Raw genomic sequence first — 23,229 nt, forward strand, 5'->3', positions numbered from 1 at the left:
CGTCAACAATTATTATGATTTTTTAATATTTCACTCCTACCATTGTGTTCGTTTTTGCATAAAAGTTTCAACAGAGCGAAATCGTAACAGATATTTAGTTTTTACACTGCCCACCTTTTAGTAGGAGCAAAAATGTGACTGTCCCAGATAGTGTATAAAAAGCAACAATAGTCAATACAGCACGTTTCATAATGGCTTGCATCGCTTGCAGCGTCCGTTTGAAGGATATTCGGAACGTGGAAAACGCTGCACAAAATGGTCCATTAAAGAATACTATAGTTGCTCGATTTTTGTCAGCCGTTATGGTCATAGGTAGTTGCTTACGAATTTGTCTAAAATGTTGTTTAACGAATTAATAATATTGGTCAGTGTTACATTGGTATTGTAGGATATATACCCAAAATTGAATTTGAGCTATGCTTAACTTTCAAATATAGGTACCTACGTTATTTTTTAACAACTAAAAAGATGTAGATAAAAATGTAATACTTATTAAAAAAATCGATAATTGCCTCTGAAATTCAAAATTAGTACGCATCGGTTTAATTTGAAATATTAGAAAATCCTTTGTAAAACTAATAAACGGCATTCGGATGTGCAGCTCTCTAACTACACGGATACGTGATAGCAGTTACAGCGCTGCAAACATAGCGGTGAAACCACGTGAAATTACACTGACACCAATCAACATTGTTTTTGATACCTAGCTCCAATTTAAAATCTTTCTCCTCTGTATTGTTTTAGTGAAATGGTTTTTACAAAACATACATTATTGATAACGTACCTACTTATTGAAAATTAATACGATTTTTAATTCTTTAGGCAAGCTTAGGAAAAGACTCTGTGCTCAGTGTCCAATTTCGTACTCTGTGCTCAGTCTAAACTACTCTAAACCAATGATATTTACAACAGGATGATACTTTTCTGAAATAATTTACAAAGCTCTGTTAAAGCATTATTTTAGTTTTATATAAAGCATTATTTTAATTTTGATGAAAAACTATCATTACACCATTACAGGCGTTAACTACATCTTATTTGAGAAACAAAATTTATTATCAACATTGTATATTTTTTTTCTCAAGCCACTTCAAATAAAGACATACATTGTTTATTTCCCGTAACACAAAACATTCAGTCACTTCAGTGTTAGTTCGGGCCATGGAAATCGCTTCACGGCCGAAACATTAAAGGAGCCTAATTTGTTATGTACTTACGACAGATTTATAACCCTAAGGTATTAAGCGCAGTTTATGCTACAGCAATGCAGTTTAATCTGTCACAATTAGTAACCACCTAGAATGTTAATAACATTAATGCTAATTGGTCAGTACGAAACATCATGAGTTCATTATATTTAATATTTTACGTGAATATTTTAATACGATATAGACATACGTTATGCTCATTGAATACAAAAAATACATAAGAAAAAGTAGTTGTTAATTCTTTACCGCTATGTACTTGTAGAAAATTCTCCTTTATGTGATAAAATTAAAGAACCTGAATTAATACCGCGAAAAGGTATTTACTCGCTAAATTTGATTTCAATTAATCATCGCGACAAAAACCTCGTTCATGAGTAATCAATCAATGAAGAGGTTTCCGAGTGAAACTGAATACGAAAGCTGCATTACGTTAATGAAATATATTTTCACTAATTTATTTTACTTGAGGATGATATTAAGTTAAATTGTTGACGGCTTTCTATCAGCTATCTTCTAGAATTGTGTACTATTAGTAATTATAAATGAAGTCAATTTCACAACTACCAATAAAACTATATACCAATTACCTAATAGCTTGTTTTACATTGTACGTTTGTAAATAAAATAACGTTAAAACATTTGAACGGAAACCAAATACCAATAAACATACTCTTAACACTTGACACTGTCACTGTCACACAGTCATTTCATGGGCGGGCGTCAACTCATATAGGTTATAATATGATTTAAGTGCATTTAAAAATTGTTTTGTAACAATGTTGTTCGTATTATATTGAACAAGAAAAACCGTAGACATAATAATGCTTTTAAAGTGTTTAAACATTAAATTGGGTTATTTTATCGCAAGTAGGTAGCTTCCATATTGTAGTAATTAGTATCTTAAGTGGAGTTTTGGAAAGTTGTTAATGAGTCTTAACGGCAATGAATGGGTTGTAAGTTGAGCTGTTACCGGCCTAAGTGATGGTGTTACTGGGTTATGGGCTATGGGTGTTTCGTTATTTATGAAGGTCTTGTAAGTATAGTTACTAGACTATACATAGCTTTACGCACATTTTCATCCTAGAAGACATCCTTTGGGATATTGATATGTGCACTACTGTGGAATATAATAATATACATAATAGAAGTAAAGAAAAAACAAAAAAAATACTACCTATAAATATATTTAAATATAGAAGAATAGAACTTTTATCTAAAATCTAAAAGAGGTAAACTTAAGCTTAACGCTACGGTGTGGTTTAGGTCATTTGGGCAATAGGTGCAACTCACTAGGCTCCACGGTGGCACGGTAACCACACCAATGGATACAAAGTAAATTGCTCTGACTCAGAACCTAACTAGTAACTACACAGTACACGTGCTTCCTCGCTTTCGAAATTAGACTTCATTGTTTTATTAAAATTCAATTAAATTCCAATCGCCGGTACGTGCATGTTTACCATCTAGACCTTTAGCAAACCTATAATTTACTACGAAATATATTCCTTCATGTACCGTTTCTGTGACCATCTCGAATCGTTTCAAGGTGTACAATAAAGCTAAGGTAATAACGGGTTATTATGTCCGACACCGTGTGTGGATCGCGTGACCGCCCATGACAATATGTACATTGTTCTGTTAAATTGATATCTGCTTTTCACTACACCCCATAGAAAGGGGGACTTATCTTGATTTATTATTACGTTAATATAAAAGAAAATGTTTAGCTGCGCCGCCGGAGACGGCCGTAAATCAAGACCTCTGCCTAAATACGTAACTTGTAATAGTATTTAGGAATTTACAAGCCATTCTTTAATTTATCTGTTGTCGTATTTACTAAATATGTATTGTGTAATGTTGTTAAGAAATTGTATAAATTATTATCGCAGGACGTGTGTTTTATAAAACTTTTATTTGTTTATTCGATACTTACCTTGAATATAAGGCTATCAATGTTGAAATTAATGTTATTAATATTATATTTCAGTTGATAAGCTCCGTACCTACTTATTGCAAGTTTGCTATGTTTATAGATTTTGATATTAGCAATCACCTTGTACAAAAGTACTTAGTAGGTACCTACGTTTGATAAGATAGCAATAATTGAAATAATATATATTGTATAACTTCAATCAATTTGTTGAAATAAAATATAACCCACACATTGCACATATAACAATGTACCTTAATAATGTTGTAAAACAGTCTAGTCCGAGGTCTATTCCAATATACAAAGTCTCGTCACCTGTCTTATTTTAGTACCAACTCGAATTACAAAACAGAACGAGCGTGTGACCTAAAAATTGCAGTTGTTAAATACAAAATAGACCCTTAGTTGCCTCGACACACATGCACCGGTGCACCGTGACCTAAGCCTGAATAACGGGATGCACTTGACTTTCAGTGTATACTTTGTAAAATTTATTCGTCGTCAACTAGAAGGCTCCACTTTCGACAACGCGTCAAGGTTTTCGAATGATATCAATAAATGTGAAAATAAAATCGAATGCCGAATACAACGCTAATATGTTGCTTCTGCGAATATTATAAGCACAGATAATACTATACTACTTTTAGGGTTGATAATATAAGATAATTGCATAAGGTGTGGTAAAGCGTATGCATGTGTTGTTTTGGTAATGTTGTGTTTGTTATACGTTATTGTATTTACGGTAAAAGGCACGATGAATACGGATTGTAAATATTATTACATTAATTGATACAATATCATAATTCCTGTACGTTATTTATTCATATTTTAGTGACTTTACGGTTTCTAATAAATCAGTGGATTTAGACTTGCAAGAAAGCAGTGTCTTACGCACAAATAGTTACGCTGTTATAAGTCGTGTTTTTATTAAACTCTTCTTAATAATAACTCTATAAGAGCTCATAGCTCCTGCCTCCTTATTTTCGAATCAACGATACACGTGCTTGTACCTCGATGCAATGGATTTAAGATATTTCTTCACATATTTTCAACAATACGACTTGATTGGCCCCTTTGAGGTAGCTTTATATTTCTTTTTGATAAAGGTTACGGGTTGATACTCTGAATTACTCGCATAAATTAACTTGATTTAATTTAGTATTTTTTCTCAATAATAAAATAGGAAATTAATAAGTTGAATAATATTATAATTTATAATTATAATAATAAGGCTATGCTAACCATTATCGGTAACCTTTTTGGGAGCCCATCGACCGAACTGGCGAGTCACCGTCTGCCATAATTTTCAATTTTTAATATTGAAAAGGCAGACGTCCATAGCCCCCATAGACCCAATATACCAGTCCATCTAACACCCCCTTCCATAACCCAGTTTTATTCATTTCCATTTTTCTGCAATAGTCCTACATTGGCCGCGGACTGCCCAGGGCTGTATCTCTATAGTGCAGCCATGGGCAGGCTGCGGCTGGTGTCCCACAACACATTAAATTCTCTAAAGGGCCTCTGCGTGTTGGATCATCCTTACGGCGATACCCGTGTATTATGGAGAGAGGCTATGCTAAAATTTGAATTGTAGATACACTAATATTGGCCTTAATGTTATTTTTATTACGTGTGTGTATTAAATTAATAACCAAAAGAAGGAAAAATAAAAGCTTAAGCACGCAGTAATAATATTAATTGTCGAGTGCCAAATTTTAATTGATAATTGCGACAATGACATTGAAAAATCATAACAAATTAAGAAGTTGTGTGTCTGCAACTCGTTTAATTGAAAGGAAGGCCGATAAAATACCTTTGTAATTTACAGAGCTGAATACAGTACACAGTATAAATTTTATATTTCAATATAAATGTTTTTATTACATAACTAATAACATCTTCATTTACCAATGACATGCTGATAAAGTAGGTACTTTACATTTTACAATATGTTTACGTAGTGACTTCATTTCTTGTAAATAAATGAAATAACCTTTTATAATAACGTTAACCTCATTGAATTAAGACATTCGTGGAATCGCAGTTGCATTTAGTTTTACTGATATACTTAAACGCGTCATTTGTATTGTTCTTATAACTATAAATAAACAAAATGTATGGATGTAAATGGAATAACAAGTCTAATTTCTGTAATAGCAAATTTAAATTAGTTTTGAATTGTGAAATCAATAATTAATTAATATGTTTATGTGGCTTCGCATCGTCTAAAAACTTATCAAATTAAATATTTATAAAAAGCTTCCTCTTGACCTTCTAAATTAAAAAAAAAACTGCATGCATCCGTTGCGTAATTTTATAGATAGATCTAAGCATACATAGAGACACACAGTCAGCGGGGAGCGACTTTGTTTCATACTATCTTAGTGATTCTACAACGTAGGGTTTGGTGTTGAATTATCAAAATGCATTGGTTCTTGCACCGGTGACCTATGAGATGTAGACAGGCCTTTTATGGGCCGACGCCAGCCCTTGCTGTTTCGTAAGATTCGATGCGTGCTGCGTGCAATTATTGTTGTATCGCCTTCCAAATAAGCGTTATTACTTATAACCTGAACTATATTGCAATTTGCAATGATATCAGTAATTAATTATGAATCGGGGCATCCTTTGATGATTTAAATATCTGTTTAGTATTTTTAAAACTTAGGTTTTTAAAACTTAAGGTAGGTAAGGTAGGTACCTATAACTTATAGCGTTGGCTCATACTGGTATAATTTTGAATGTAGGTAAGTTATTTTATTGGAGATCTTCCAGCTTGTACCTAGCCAAAGGAAATAAATAAATCTCCGTTTTAACAGGATAGATTTTGATTTGATAAAAGAACGTGCTTACTATTTGGATGTTTCCACCATTATTTGGTATTCGATATGTAAAAATATATTAATTTTATAATCACAACGATAATTAAAAATATGTGTTAAGCCCTGATTGCGGACGCAAGTCTTGCGCGGGCACATTACAAAGGCGAACGCGCGTAAAATTTTGATGTTATTCCTTATTCGTAATTCGCGATGCGTTGCCATGCACTATTCCTTTTTGGCATCAAATAACTTTCGATTTTAACTCGATATCTCGATATGATTTGTTAGTATTTATGTATATGCTATGTAAATAAAATTGATTGAATTGGTCATACATTTTTTATTGTTTAGATCAGGTAAATTAATGCGTAAATTACCTACCTACCATATTAGATAGGTAGAACTATTTTATTACGATTTGCAGTTTAACGATAAGATATTCAAATATTTTATTTTTATTTTATGTGAAATGGTATTAAATCGATGATGATGATGAGGTAATTAAAAATGTAAAAAAATATTCTAAATTCTCGCATTTGATAATAATCTGTGGATATAATTTTACATTTCAGGAAATTTATATAAAGAATGTCTAGCTGCATAGATAATAAATTCAACATTTATTTTATTTTAAATATTGGGACTGTATTTCTTGCAACCCTCTTAATTTTAACTAATTATTTAATTTTTCTTCACAGTTGGAGAACGTGCAGTGCTGCTTAGACTTCCTTCACGCACAGAAAGTTCAGGGGTTGGAACAAGTTACCGCTGTCGACATCCGTGATGCTAAACTCAAAGCAGTTCTTGCGTTATTTTTTGCATTGAGTAGACATAAACAAGCATCAAAACAAAGAATAACGCCACCTACCGGCTACGCTGGAAATGCCGCTAAGAGCTCAAATGAAGATGTTGCAATAAGTTCCGTCCAACGAATAACAGGTGGCAGCAGTGGAGATGATATATTAACAGCTTGTGGAAATAACGTCGATATGACTACCTTAGCTGCTAATAGGTGAGTTCATTATTTACATAATATACATAATATTTAAATTAAATACTAGAATGTATTGTTTATTTTTTCATAAAATTTAAGATTAACGTCGCCATCTATTGGAAAATGTAAGTACTAAGACAAAGTTTTGCTACTATCCAGTAGATGTCGCTGTTTTAGTACTACCCTTTCCCACAAGATGTCGCAATGTATCTAATGAAGCGTTCGAATAAATTACCTAAAAAATTTAAAAGTAAAACTTAGAACAATATGTATTATAATACATTAATTAATAAGGATTCAAATGATATTGAATAAAACACAATAGAATTTTAAATCGTGTATTATTTCAGAATACAAGTTTATTTCTATATTCTATAAGTGTTAAATTTGTTTCAATCAAGTTTCAATAATACGTCCGTCTGTCCGTCATATATAAAAAAAACATTTGATCGTAGTTTACTATTATTAGCTTTAGCGCCCTCTGTTGGCCAGGTGCCAAGATAAAATTATACAAGTTTCTTCAAAGTTTACTCACCGGTTTCTTCGAAGCTGTATTTGTTTTTTATGCTTATTTCAGCAATGAGTGAGAAAGATTGATTCAGATTTCATAACTTGACAATAAAAATGATAAAACCAACACATTCATCGTATGAATTGATTTGTTGTATATCGTTGATTAGGTACATATCTATTATTATTAATTACCTAATATAAGAATAATAAAATATAATAATATAGTGTTTCTAGTAGATTAGGGGTTTAAAAACTCAATTTTCAGCCCCATACTCTCAGTACGTCAGTTTTATCCTTTGCTAGATAAAAAAGTCAGTTCGGTGGTAAAGCACTGAATAAAAATAGACTAAAGTGCGTATCTACTTCACTGGAGTGTCTGGAGGGCTTCGCGGTACCTCAGCTATCTCTCATGACACCCCTTGACTCCGGTCAACGCTTCTCTGATTAGACAGACAATACAAGGATGTCACGTGACGTCGTGACAGTAGTCTCCGAGCACGACAAAAGACTAACAAGCTATTGTTTATCGCGCTCCGCTTGAAATAATAGTAAACCTTATGTCGGTTCAATATTTTAACTGTCTGTCGTGATTGTTTACGTACCCATTACCAAATATTCCAAGACGTGATATTCTTTATGAATTATGCCTATTACGGGGTATACAATCGTGTCATTAATGATAATATGCGTAAACGCACTTCCTCAGACACCTGATGAAACAATCTTGTAACATATTTTGCTACAAAGGCATTTATTTTATACCAAACACAAAGTCTACATCATACACGTGAATCGAATTTGTTAATTAATAAAAAAAGAAGTTGTTTTATCCAGAAAATAATTTCACAAAACGAACGAGTTCATGGTTCATATCGGAGCAAACATTATAATAGCATAGAACATGAACTTTCTATACGAAAAGTGAGAGGGGTTTGCATTATTAATCAGATCCTGTTTTGGCTTAGAATACCTTAAGGTTTTCTTTTGGGTGAACAACCGGCGGGCTGTATAAAAATACAATGGGACGACTGTCCATACAGGGCCAAACTGCGCGACACGACTTGATCTTGATCGCCGTACATGTGAACTTGATACATGCCGCCGATTTAATTAAATTTAATCGGTTTGATAGCATTTAAATTGTAATTGCGAGATATGTATGGATCAAAGAATATTTCGTGGGAAAAGTATGAATTTGAAAGCTACAACTACTATGTGACATGACTAGATTCTTAGATTACAAAATAAAAGACAGATGGAGCGTTGCCGAACTAAACCGAATAATAATTTATCGTCATTTTCAATAAAGCTATGTGTGCTGTCATTTCGCCGCTGCACTGTACGTACACGGTGCTTCTGTGTGCGTGTAATGTTGCCAGATATTGAAAAATTTCCCAAATTTTTCCCCGACTACGGAAAAAAGAGGGTTATGTTTTTCGAGTTTATGGATGTATGTATAATATTTCTTTGACACGCCCTGCAGTATAAACCGTAGGACCGATTTTGAGTTGTGAGGTTTCATTGCAATGATCTGAATTATTATGTTAGTGGCTGTAGTGACGTAGGCTATATACATAAATGAGAAGTCAAGTTTTAATTTTTATTTAAATTCTTTTATTACATAAAGTATCTACCTGCCTACTAAAGTTATATATGGACAAAATAATTGTATTCAATTTTTTATTAAATAAATTACATAAAAAAAGTTTCAATATTAACTATAATAATTATATTATTTTTTATTTTTCATAATATATGAATACGAATAGCGATAGTTTTTAGTCGAGAATACGGGACATTTTATTTTCATCATATCCATCATGGAGTTCACACAAATTAAATCGCTAGCGATATGACGTTTTTAAGCTTTATAATAGTAACAAAATAATGTATTATGCATATTAAAATTATCTAATAATTATCATGAACCTTTAGTGCACTATACAAATAATCACATTCACGATCGAAAAATCCAACAGCATTACCCTGAAGATCCTTTAACCATTTTACCGTTTTACCAATAAAAATGGCAAATTCATTTTCAAAATACTGGCAACATACGTTGAAGTTTTGTATTCCTTCATATCTGTAAAATTATTATTCGTATTAAAGAAATAAATCAGCCAAATAATCTACAGAAAACCTGTGAAACGATGTTTTATCTTTTTTTTTTGTTTTCGGGAACAAATTTTACAGCGTTTTATTATCACAAGACGGCATTTTTTTACTAAAATTGCAAACCCTTTTTGACGTATTGCATGACACTATATGCGCTATAGCACTGGTGCAGCGACGTATTTGTTTTTGATTTCGTATTTTCTTTGACAAGGGCGACGGGCGGTTGTCATGCTCCATCTGTACTTTATTTTGTAATCTAAGACTAGATTATATTTTATGGGAAAATATTATGTGGGTAAATTTTTTCGGGATTTTTATCTTAAGGCTAGGTACATACATGCAATAAGAGTCTTAAAGACTTGTCCTGTTTTCCTTTTTGGAAAAATACAGATAAAAGCTCAAAGTAGAAAGCTTTGAAAAAAAAAGTGATCCCTAATCCAATAGTGAACCATTTAATAAATATACTTCTTCATTCAATACGATTTAAAACGAAGTTCACTCCAAGTTTTACAACGTTCAACATTAAAAAAGGGCATTGCCTGCTGATTTTTAAAATTAAATAAAACGTTCGTTATCGCATGTTTATTGAGGTATTTTATATCCGGAGAAAACATAAAAAACCAAAGGCCAAAACGCTAACGGTAAAATTGGCAGTGGGTCGAGTGGATCCTCCCTCACAATATTTATAACGTGTTTCCTTTCCGAATGGTGATAAGCCGAGATAAGTTTCATATTACTTGGGGCGATGTTTCTCATTTAGCCAATTATTGTAAAGTAGGGTCGTAACACATGACGATGTGTTAATTTTTGAGCTTTAGTATTTTTCGCCTCCTGTTTGAGGAACACATATGCGATTAACCTTTATAAATGCATATAAAAATAACGGTTAACATCCATTTTTGAACAAGGAAATATTGCAAATGTGATGTGGATTGAATCTTGTTTAGCATATAATTTTGTATCTCTTTTATATAAAGTCTCTTACTAAAATGATTTCTTTTGGCATAAATAACTTAAAATGGACTCACAATTTGAAAACACGAATTCAATTGCCTTTTACTCCAGTGGCGGGTGTGATTTGGCGATAGCTTTTGTTTGAACACGGTCAACAGACGGCTCTTGTCACGAACGTTGTTTACGTTCCAACCGCTCCGTCAACGATCGCATATTCATTTCGTCAACAAACACTGACAATCTGTTTTAACGAACTAAAACTGTTTGGTTTAAGATATTGAATAAATATTTTGTATAATATCTTGAAGTTAGCGATTGATGACAGCCTCTTCGAATCATTTGTAATTAACCTAGGTAATTAATAATTATAATTTAAACATTCCTTGCTTCGATATTCTACGAAACATCCCTAGAACGTACAAAATATCTTTGAAATACTACTTATTTCAAAATAGATTTTAATATCATCGTAAGTATGCTTACCCTTCTTGTTTTTCCCATTGCTCATAATCCTAAAGAGTTATTCCTCACATGCAATCCTTAAAAGGCTTTCATATAAAACGGAGCATTCGTATGTCATTAGCAAATGAAGTCATTTGCATTCCGCTGCTTAGTACTTCAAAGGCTCAAAGCCTTTGTACCTATTAGATACAGATTAAAGTAGAAGCAGCTTCTATACAGGCAGTGTAGGTATATCTGAAAGCATGATATGGAAGGTGAAAAGTCACTTGCGGAAATTATTAGTTTCTAAATTTATTACAAGTAGGTACTGTAGGTTCTGTAAGTGAAATGGAGCGAATTTTATAAAGAAAACATGCGTTACTTAATAATGGTAAATTTAGTTAAAGTTATGAAATGATCTAATTTAGAAGTTTTAATTGAGAGCTTTACCTAAAACTTTACGCCTTTATATTCTTCTCTATAAAATTAGTAAAATTCCAAATAGCCAAAAAGTTGAAAAACAAGAGCAATATATACATTTCGGGAGCAATACCGATGCAAAATTATTAATTTTGCCGGAGAAAAAGCTGTATCTGAAGTTCGTACCAGAACCTCTATTTCATATTTCTTAGATCTTTTATATACGATAAGAATCAACATAAAATAATTAAATGTCACCGTTTTAGATTACAAAGCAATAACTACCTACCAGATGGTCGTTTTGTAGCTTTAACAGCTTGTGACAAATAATTTGTACGTGAAGTATTTTTCTATTACAAGTCCCAGCATTGGAAGGTCCGCGTTTACGATCGTCTGGGCAGGAGTTTGCCGGGCCTTTGTTGAAAATTTCTTATTAAACTGCATCTTTATGTCCTCGTAAATTACGCGTTATGGGTTCAATGCTTCATTTAACCCCCCCCCGCCCTTGGTTGACGTTTAATCGATGAGGATTATGGATTTGAGACTCAAAACTTGTACAAGTCGATCAATAAACAAATCACTTAGTAGTTGGTATTAACTATTTATTATATGTAATAAAGCTATTTTCTATTTTCTACTCACTAGTGCAATGGCCATTGATATTATTGTTTATTTTAATTATTCAGAATATAGGTATAATTGGTGATATCAATTATTCTACGGAAGTACCTGTTTATATTATTTTATCTATATTATACGTATTTTCAACGAAAACGCCAGTAATACCTGTAATCTATCATTCCATATTTATTCCGAGTACGCGATGAGCCTGTGCGATGAGCTTTTACATTTGTCACATTCTATTGTACACATCGTTGTAAGGCCGCGTTTACACCACGCATCGTTTTTAAAAGCGCGTCATATTCGAACGCATTCGTAATAAATCACGTTTTACTTTTAGATGTTCCACGAATAGTATCTATAATCTTGTTTAACAAGCGAACGGGGAATTGGTCGATCCTAAACCGCATTCAGTATTTCCGCATTGTTATACAATCGTGAAAGATTTTATACTTTCAACGAGCTTGAACTTTACAGTCAATTAAATTGAACGCAAACATGCGATTAAATTATGTACACAAACTTTATTACATGACCTAAATTATAAGTAGATATGGGTCTCCTTGTCTTGATACTTAAAATGTCGTTATTTAATTCGAGTAAACTTTAATCTTAGTATATTTTTTAAGCGAAAATTTTCAGTTCTTCTCGCGCCTTTTCATTTTTGCGAACCAACATTTAAGAAGGCGTCTCAATTCTTATTACTCATTTCAGTTGGAAAGAGTATTCCCTGAGTCGTTTGTAGAACTATCGCGGTTTTTCATTAGGGTACATCTGCAAGCATTATCTGCAGTGCAGCTACTTGAAATTACATTTTTTTGGCGCGACTGCTCCCATTTGTTTACTATCACGCTGCCACGCTTTTATCATTGTCTTGCAATTCATTGCATTCTCGTTTAAAACAAGTGGAAATGTTTATTCTTAAGCTGTCATAGGAAGACCATGAAATGTTTAATACGTACTAATCGCTTTAAAAAAATATTCAAATGGTATTTATACTATTATATTATATTTAATAGAAATCAGTCAATATTAATGATTACAATTAACATTAAAATATGAATATAGTTACGTAAGTAAGGGCGCACACAGCACGCGCACCCTCTTAAAATTTATTGTTATGCGAGACGTAACCATTCATATTAATAAAGTGTACTGCACCGTTTTATTTATTAACACATAGGATTTAATTAAAATTCTTCACATCTTTTAATTTCAGACAACACGTACGTGAAAGAAATATATTATACACATATTAAATGATTTTATCCCAAGTATTCTAGGTAAGCATAGGTGCGTGAGGGCTCTATATGTATGGAAGGTTCTTCATCTAGTCCTTTCCTGTAAATTTATTTATTTATTTATTTATTTATTTATTATTACAAAGAACATGTTACATGCGTTTCAGTAAGATATATAGGTACATAACAATTATTACACATAAACATAAGGCATATAGGTACATAACAATTATTAGGTACAAACAAACATACTTCCCTCCGTGCTAGTCGCTGACGCCACTGTGTTACAGCAGGGAAGTTTATTATTATTTTAATTTATTTATTTACTTATTTTTTGCAAAATGTACACTACGGTTTATATAATATTATAAATGTTCTCGTTATACAAGTTCTGATGCACATATAAAACTAATGAGTATAAATAATAGTAAGGTAACTTTAAGTAATAGGTTCTAGATGGTAGCCACAAACAGTTTTTCTGTCTCGTTGTAGTCGAGGCGAAGCAAAAATTTGTCCAAAGATTTACTGCAAAGGTATCTACTCATGTCTTTTATTTTAATTTTATTGTTAATATAATTATACAAATAGGGAGCAATATAATATGCAAAATTTTTCGCAAAACGAGTTTTACAACCCGGCACACAGTAGATCTCTTCAATGCGGGTTTTTCTTTTTGTAACAACGGTAGAAGATGGAAGAGCTTTGTGCTGCTCCAGGACTATTACTTTGATAAACAATTGCCTCACAGTCAGAACGCGGCATTCGTTGTACAAGAGATTTGTTGGATATCTAAACGGCTTAAATTGCAGTACTTTTAAGATACATCTCTGTGTGCGTTCAAGCTTAAGAAGTGTTGTTTTATTTGCGCCACCCCAAGCCGAGATACCATAATTAAGGAGTGATTGGCATAAAGACTGGTAGACGATTTTGTTCGTGGTTTCATCTTTAAGTCGTCTTATTTTTTTAAAAATTGGGATAAGTTTACGTATTCTACTTTTTAAATCATCTATTTGCGGCTTCCAGCTTAAGTTTTTATCTATTGTTATCCCTAAGTATTTTATAGTATCGACAGGACAAAGAGTATAGCAATCGCAGTTTCCTACATTTAAGCACGTATGCGCCTTTATGGTAAAATTATGGGGAGGTCTGGTATTATTTTTAAGAGAAAAATTTATATATTTAGTTTTTGTAAAATTTAAAGTTAAAAGATTATGATTTAGCCAATTTATTACCAATCGCATGCCTGATTCAGCTGCCAAACGAGCAGATTCCCATGTCTCCCCTTGAAAAACAATAACAGTATCATCAGCAAAACTTATTATCTTCGCGTCAGGTATATGTAGATTACATAGGTCATTTAGGTATATTAAAAAGAGCGTAGGGCCGAGTACCGATCCCTGAGGAACGCCAAAATTTATGGACCGCTTTTGGCTCTGTACATCACCAATTTTAACAAATTGAGTCCTATTTGATAAATAATCTCTAAACAATTCTAGCGGAGTACCACGGATTCCTATTGATTCAAGTTTTGCCAGGAGCAGGGGGACAGAGACAGTATCGAACGCTTTCGCCAGATCCAAAAAAACACCCAAACATTTTATCTTCCTGTCTAGGTTGTTAGCGATAAGAGACACAAGAGTATTGATAGCATCACTGGTCGATTTTTTTGCACGAAAGCCAAATTGGTTAATTGAAAGTATGCAATTCTTTTCCAAGTAATTAACGAGACGCTTATTAATAAGCTTCTCCAGAACCTTTGATATGGTTGGCAAAAGTGAGATGGGGCGATAGTTGGTTATACTGTCTCTGTCTCCCGACTTGTAGATCGGCACAACTTGAGATTGCTTTAAACGATCAGGAAACACACCCGATGATAAGCATATATTGCATAATTGCGTGATCGGTTGGCCAAATATAGCAAGATTTTTCTTTAAGAAAATAGATGATATGCCATCATATCCTGAAGCATAAGTGTTTTTTAAAGCCAAAATTGTACTATTAACCTCCAATATATCTGTTTCCAATAAAACAAATGAATTGAGTGAAATGGCGCCTTGATTATTTTTAGATTTGAGCTGAATTTCTGATAAATTTAGTTGATTTAAAATATTTGAAGCTAGTTCATTACCTATATTAATAAAGAAATCATTTATAAATTCAATAGAATGGACTGGAGTGTCCTTAAGTTTTAATAAATTTAAAGCATTATCAGGGCTTTTTAATGAGTTACTGTTTATATGGCAAATGCGTTTAATAGTTTTCCATGACTTTTTAATATCTTTTCTGTTATTATTAAGCTCAATTTTATCATAATTGTTTTTAGAAGTGTGTAAAATATTACTACAATGATTCCTATAGCGTTTATATATGAGTTCAAGTTCCTTGTTATTTGGATCGTTTTTGTTTCGGCGGTGTAAAATATCTCTGAAACGTATACATCGCAGCAAACCTGGTGTAATCCAGGGTTGTAAAATAGATTTTCTATTAGTTTTTTTAAATAATCGGGAACTATCGCTTATAATTCTACCAACGGTATCAAGCAAGGAATTAATTAGACTATTTGGATCATTTGTAGATAGTAGATTGTGCCAATCTACCAATGAAAGTAGTTTGGAAGCTTTTGAGTAATTTATATTGGTTGTAAAACATGTTGTCTTAGCTATACTAGTTTTTGGTTTTTCTGAAAAAGTAAGAAATATAGCAGAATGATCCGTTATTGCAGATTCACATACAAAAGTAGCCACTTTTATATTAGATTTTACGAAACAGTGGTCAAGACAGCTTTTACCACGTGTAGGTAAAGAGTGACTTGGTAAGAATCCATGACATGCAAGAAAATCTAAATATTCGTCAGATCTTTGATCAGTGTTCTCATTACCGATGTCAATATTTAAGTCGCCAATTATGAAGATATTAGGAACAAGCCTTAAGTTACACAATATTAAGTCAAAGAATGCAGGAATTTGTCTATTGTCGCAAAAGAGGGAGACCGATAAATACAAACAAAAGCATATTGTTTAGCAATAGTTATAATTAGACCATCAGCATCATCCAAATCTAATTCAACAACTTCGATATCAGTAATATTATTACGTACGTACGCAGTAACCCCGCTGTTTTGGTTTATATGTCTTGTAGTGTTGTAACTATGATAGTTCTCTAGGGGTGGAACAAAGTCATAATTCTTAAGCCAGCATTCAGTAAGTATTATTATATCGCACTCGAACGCACAACGTGACAGAAAAACCTTAAATTCCAATAAGTTTTTATTAATACTACGAATATTTTGAGTAACAATTTTAAAAGAGGAATTAAAAGAAAAGCTGTTATGATTAAGAAGTTCCGGATTAGCAATTAAACAAGAATTACCCACTCCAATCTCACTGTCAACTTGGTTCCCAAGTGTTTCCACATCATTTTTATCCATTTTCCAATTTAGGTATGTATGGTAAGTATTTTTGACAGTAGTTCCTGGGGATGGGTGAGTAATATTTAGTTTTTTTGAGTCTTCTTGATAATTTTGGGTACTCCATTGAAGTATTTTATACATAGTTCTTGTTCACCTTCTTCAATGCGACGATTCATCTCTTCTCTTACTGATAAAAAATGGGACTTTTGCGCAGGCGTTTGGTCATAATACATAAAAACATTTTTAGGAAGTTTAGTTCTATTTCGCAGCAGAACTCGGGGAGAATGATTTCACGGAGGATGTAGGGAGGAGTGATTTAACGAGATAAGCTGCGAACCCTTCCAGAGGTAGTGCATAATGTCATCCCGCTAATGCAAGGGCTCTTCGACACAGATGGCACCCGCGTTTTTCTACAGGGTGTGAATAACAGAAATCGGTTACAGGGGTTACGTTTCCTAAATAATAAGCAACATTGACATTGAAAATATTGGTTTTAAATTATAATTTGAATTTTTGGCTAGTAAGTATATTAAATTAAAAAAATAAATTAATGTTCAATAAATCAATTTTTAAATGCACATATTAATTGGTAATTGATTATTATTTATTTCTCACATTTACTGATTCCTTTCAGGAAAAGTCGTCAATTATTATTTATTACACTCAAAATAATATTATAATCATCACAAAACATATCCAATATCATCACGTAAGAATCTATAACTGAAAGAAACGATCGTTATACAGTCATTAAGCTGAACATATTAACCAACGCTTCAGTTTCTAATTCGAGCGGATTTTGTTTTTTGTTTTCACACCCTGTACCCGCTAGTCGCTAGCTATAGCATCAACATGCGTTGCATCCCGCGCGATCACGCTTTCGGTTGGGGGCGAAGGCCCCTTTCGCCGATGATCCCGGCTATAGTACAGATGCAATGGTCGCGCGCGCACGCGACCGCGCTCCGAGGCGCGCTCCATCACGCGAGCTAAAGTTTCCCGGTGACATTTCGAACTAAGGATTTATACAAATTGTGCACAGCTATATCCGTGGATGTGAAACAGTGTACATCAGCCTCATTTGGACGGTTTGACGGCTATTTTGATGCAGTTTGAGTTAAATCTGGAATATTATTCGTTTTGTTTACGTTAAAGTGTGATTCACGTCAATATTACTCTTACACTTGACTGAGCGAAACAGATAAAATTAAGCTTGCTTCATTAGTGTTATTGTTCGCTTATTTCGTACTTGCGCTAATTATATTTTTTGGAATAGGTACTTGGATTTTAATTCAGTTCATTTTTAATAAGTAAAAGCCTGAACTTTTACTGGTAAAAGTAAAGATATTTAGTTATCTATTGTCTAACAATTATAATAATTTTATTTGACGGTATTTTTACACTTACACAGTGATTTCATTTGTAGACCGTATATTCTACGTGAGGAAGTGAAATATACCCTCATATTTTCTAGATATTTTAATGATAGATAATTCAGAATATTATAATAAATGTTTTATGCAGTGATCATAAAGTTAAGCTAACTAGAAATAGGCGTATCTTTTACTAAGCCACAATGTTTAGCGTTGAGATGAAAGATAGTGCTTAACTGAATAACGAATCTGCACGAATCTTGAACGTGTATTCTATCTATGCATTAAGGTTCTATAAAGGCTAAAGGTAACAGAAATAACTAGGTATCGTGCATAGAAAAAGTGCTTGTTTTAGTCAGTTGTTAGAGGTCAAAATAGACCTGCACCTACCATTTAACAGCGTGTCGGTCGTAGGTGTATATCCTATTACCTAGGTATAAGTCGTAGTGGCTTATACAAGTTTCGTTTTACTTATTGGTTTGCGAAGGCTGGAGAATGGACCCGGTTATCTTACCCCGTCTTACGCCTACGTAAATTGGACTAGTCTATGTAGGTATTATTCAATAATAGCATTACACTTTTTACAAGCTGGTTTTAGATTTTGTTGTTGATATATTTTTAAATGATTTCTTTTTTAAATTAAAAAATTAATTAGTTAAAATATATATAATTCTATACATATTTCGTATACCCACTAAAAATAGATAACTAAAGTAATTTGTTACATAGTTTATAATTTGTAGTATAAATTAATAACTAACGGGCTTTTGACGGTGCTAATAATATATTATGAAATAAATATAGACTTAGTCCATAAATAAATATAATTTACGATACACTCAAGTATAAGTACTTCAGCAAACAATGTGCCTTGCTATCAACGCTTTGTTATCACTGACAGTAACTGCTAATTAAATTTCCTTTTGAAATTATTATCCATTAGGAGATTTTTAATGTTAATAATAGATTCTAAGCTTAATTACGCTTAACTACATACTGTAATACGTTCATAATTCATATTGCTTTTGTGAAATATTAACGAATAGACGGACGAATAAATATCAGCTCTAAATTTTCTTCATTTTTCAATAGCAAAAAATTTCCTCTTATTGTGAAACAGATGATTTATAAAAAACCAAAAAACTTAATTGGTGTTGTTATTTAATTTACGTAAGTAAAATGTCGTATTTATATAGAGGTATTTTAATTAGATATGAATTCGTTACTATTAGATAACTAGGTACCATATTTTGATGGTAATTCTTCATCTATTGAATATTTTTTGTTACTCGAAACTTAAAAGGTTTGAAATAATTAAGATGATAAATATTTAAGTACTAATTATTCAAATGAAGCACCAACAGTTATACATTAAAAATATTTTAAAACAATATTATAAATAAAGGCAGATTGCTGATTGGAATTTGAATTTCAAGAAATCGTTAATATGTTAAGCAGTTCATATACGATTGTGGCAAAACCAGTTTCATGGGTAATGTACGTGGGTGCATTGCAGTTCTGCAAATCTCGGGGATAACATTTTAATGGCGTTCTCGTTTAGTTTTGTTTTGTACGCAAACATAATAGTATTATCTCAGTTGCTAGCAGTTGCTACAGTAACATTTTTAACTAAAAATTTAAAATAATTAAAGAAATAATGTTTTAAAATATAAATACACACCTACTTACTTTTTTACTATGGGAAGTACAAAGTTTATGACAAAACGTAGTAAACAACGCTAGACTGACAAAAAATAATTTAAGCGATGTATGTTTTTTAGTTCCACATTGTTTGGAAAGGGAATACATTTGGGGCTGCCAGTTGCCACCCCAAGATTCTGCGCCCCCATCTCTCGAATACAATAGTTCACACGAAATAATCGATACATGTCTAATGTTTATACCTATTAATATATTTTATGTGACTATAATTATTAAAGTCGATACCAAATTTATAAATAAAAAGTACTTAGTGTACGGCTTAAATAAAAAAAAAATGTAGGCTGAAATAAATAAAAAAAAATGTGATGAGAATTAAAATTCTAATTCCAATTTCAAATGTCAATTGTCAACATTGTAGGTATTTGTTATCTGTGATAAAAAAAAAACAAAATGCCATTACGTAATTTATTTTGTTTTCGAGATAAATGTGCATTCGTAAATGTCATTGATTTTTAAACAAACAGAAGAGGGCGGTGTGATAAATCTGGTTTAACGTCATGAGTTTGCAGTTCGTATTCTCCCTTCAAGGTACGCGTGCAAATTAATATATATTGGTTAGCTGCTACCACTGCTACCAACGTTATGAAAATTGATGGCAGTGTAAAACCTATCTAATATTTACAGTCCTGTTACACGTTCGTCATGGCAGTTTATCAAGTCAATACAGTAAAAGCGACTATAGGAATATGTACTACAAAAGTAATAAAATAAATGATAAGTAGATTGTTCTTCCAAGGATTTAACATGTACTTAATTTAACTTTAAAAGTTTTATCTCTTCATAACTTTCAGCCAGCATCATGCCTCAAAATGCTGGATGAATTTAATTCAGTAGAACTTTGCATTTGTATAGCAAGTTAGTATAAGAAACCAAACATTAGCCTGAATTTATTAACATACAATAGGTATGCAATAATAGATGTGTTCAGTGTTTCGATAGCACAGATGACTGCTTTTTGCAATGTGTAGAATGTAGATATTGTACCTATATTAAACTATAGACACTCTATATATTAAATTAAATCTGACAAAATAATTCATATATTATATACAGTGTGAAAGTTTTCGATGGGCGCTGGATGAAAATACTTGAAATACTCTAGAATCTAGATAGAAAAATTTGCTGAAAGGAAACATTCCTTTATTTTTTAAAAGAAATAGAACAACAAATATATTGATTTTGCAGGAAAATGAATACAACTTTGCTTTAAAATTTGAATCCGTCTAAAGTCGTTGATATGTGTTTTTATAGATTGAGTGTTGTGTATTTCCCAAATTTTAAATAGATTTTTTAAAAATACTTTTTTTCTTACCGTTCCTTTTTCAAAATTATAAATTCGATCGTTAGCCATAAAATGTTCCTCTCATAGATTATGCAGCTAATATGAATTTGACCAGGTGTAATCACCATCAAATTTGATTTTCAAAGTTCACTGAACATTCCACAATGGATGAGCATTACAAAGGCCAATACAAAGTACAGAATTACTAACGCTGGCTAATCCTATAGGCAGAAACGTGCATAAATTAGCATGAAACATACGACTCTGTGTGCACAGCTCCGGTCGGCTCTGTTTCCAAGAAAAGTAATTCTCTTGTCACTTAAGAACGGCTGACACTTCGCAAAATTAGCCTAGTGTATTGATTATATTGTTTTTCCATTTTTTATTCAACGTCTAATCTGGATTCTGTATTGAATCGTTTGGCTGTTTTATGCAAACTAACAATTTAATTAGTACGTAAATTAAAATGCTATCAGATATACATAGATAAATTTGGTAATAAATGATAGTTTTGCCATTTTCCGTATGGAAAATCAAGTGCATTGTTGTCCCACTCCAATACAATCCTTTTAATCAATGCGAGAATTGATGGATTTTGACAATGGCCTTTGGGACAATTTATCCAATGGCCGGAAGACATTATGTATGTATTCATTACTGTGATGCTCTGGGCGTTAAATGACTGGCCATATAGTTTATGTTTTAACTTTTAACAAAAGGAATTCGAAATAGGTAGGTGCGTATAGTATCCAATAAAGCTGATAAATGATACATTGATGCAATGCTAAAGTACGTTTAGGCATTATGATTAAACTCATCATACTCGCTTCACGACACTCACTATGATTAATCCGATAGAGAATCTAGGCCATTTATCCTACTTAATATTTTACCATCATTGTTAGGATTTAGGAATTATATTAAATTAGTAGTAATTTGATTAATAAGTAAATATTAAATTTCAAAATCTCTTTATTTCATTATTGTCAAGGTCGATGCACTATGGTCTATGGGTATGGCACTCCACATCACCTATAATTAACCTTTTTTGTAACCCTTAGTTTGAATGGAGACAATACTGTGTAATGGTTCAGTCCCCTTCTTTAACTTCAATAGACCAATTATTTTTATTGTGAGCACTTTCGTTTTAAACGTTTTAAGGACGAAATGAACAGAAGCGTTCTTGTCATTGAGAGGTATGCAGAAAATCGTTGTTAATCTAAAGAATTCATGAGAAAGATGATTGAAATTGTGATCGAATAGCAGTTCGAAATACCTGGTAAACCTACCTGAAATGTTTGCAAACGTTGCAGTGTTTTGGGTAAATCATTATAGATATGACTAACAATTCAATCGATATTATTACGACTATAGATTCTACTTTGAAATAGGTATTCTATTTATAAAAATGAACTGAATTAAAATTTAAGAAGAAACATTAAGGTAACGCAAGACTGATTAGAGTATAGTTAACTTAGTTAGAAAATGAGATCATAAAATAATAAACAAAACATGTGTGAAAAACTACTGTGATCTAGTGCTAAGTGATTGTAATAATTCAACCATGGGTAACACCAACTCAGGGCAAGGCCATACGCGCCAGAATAGTAAAAGCAGAAAATCAAGAAGTCTCCCCACATCTCCAGAAGTCAGAAGGTATAGTTATTCAAGTCGATATCAAAGTATGTGTTTCATAAAATTCTTCACTTTAGATAACACTTCTATATAGATATAAAACCACAAACCTCAATTCATTCTACTTCATAATTTCATTTAAATATAGATATAAGTTATTTTGCAAATATATTTCTACAATTTTAATAAGTCTGTACTTTGCGTCGTATCGACTCTCGTGTATTTCATAAAGCTCCTCACAGTCTATGCGGTGTAAGAAATGTTAAGTGTATGTTTATTAGTTGTTCCATTAACAGTTCGTAATTCGGAAACTTCACATCCTGAATCGAAGTTGGGGCCCGTTGTTAAAACTCAATATCGAAGTGAAATTAAGAGTATCTAGTCCACTTAGTAGATGTGATCTAAAAATACATCGAGCCTGATTCAAGTCACGGTTCGTCGATCTTTTACAGCGCGAAGCATATCATCAATAGTAATCTTTGATCTCACCGTGTAACATGGAACATTAGTAAACAATAAATAGGGATTACTTTTCGTTAGACACGA

General features: G+C 32.3%; 1 protein-coding gene across 6 annotated transcripts in view; it reads left to right on the forward strand.

Annotated features, from left to right (window-relative positions):
• LOC123703402 (protein sickie) overlaps window positions 1-23,229 on the forward strand; it is a 136,217-nt gene that overhangs the window by 60,630 nt on the left and 52,358 nt on the right. For all 6 annotated transcript variants that reach the window (XM_045651357.1, XM_045651366.1, XM_045651374.1 and 3 more), the window contains exon 3: window positions 6,662-6,975. In XM_045651357.1, the coding sequence (XP_045507313.1) occupies window positions 6,662-6,975 (314 nt within the window). The remainder of the gene's footprint in view (window positions 1-6,661; window positions 6,976-23,229) is intronic.

This window comes from Colias croceus, chromosome 2 (genome assembly GCF_905220415.1).
Source record: "Colias croceus chromosome 2, ilColCroc2.1".
Taxonomy (NCBI): domain Eukaryota; kingdom Metazoa; phylum Arthropoda; class Insecta; order Lepidoptera; family Pieridae; genus Colias; species Colias croceus.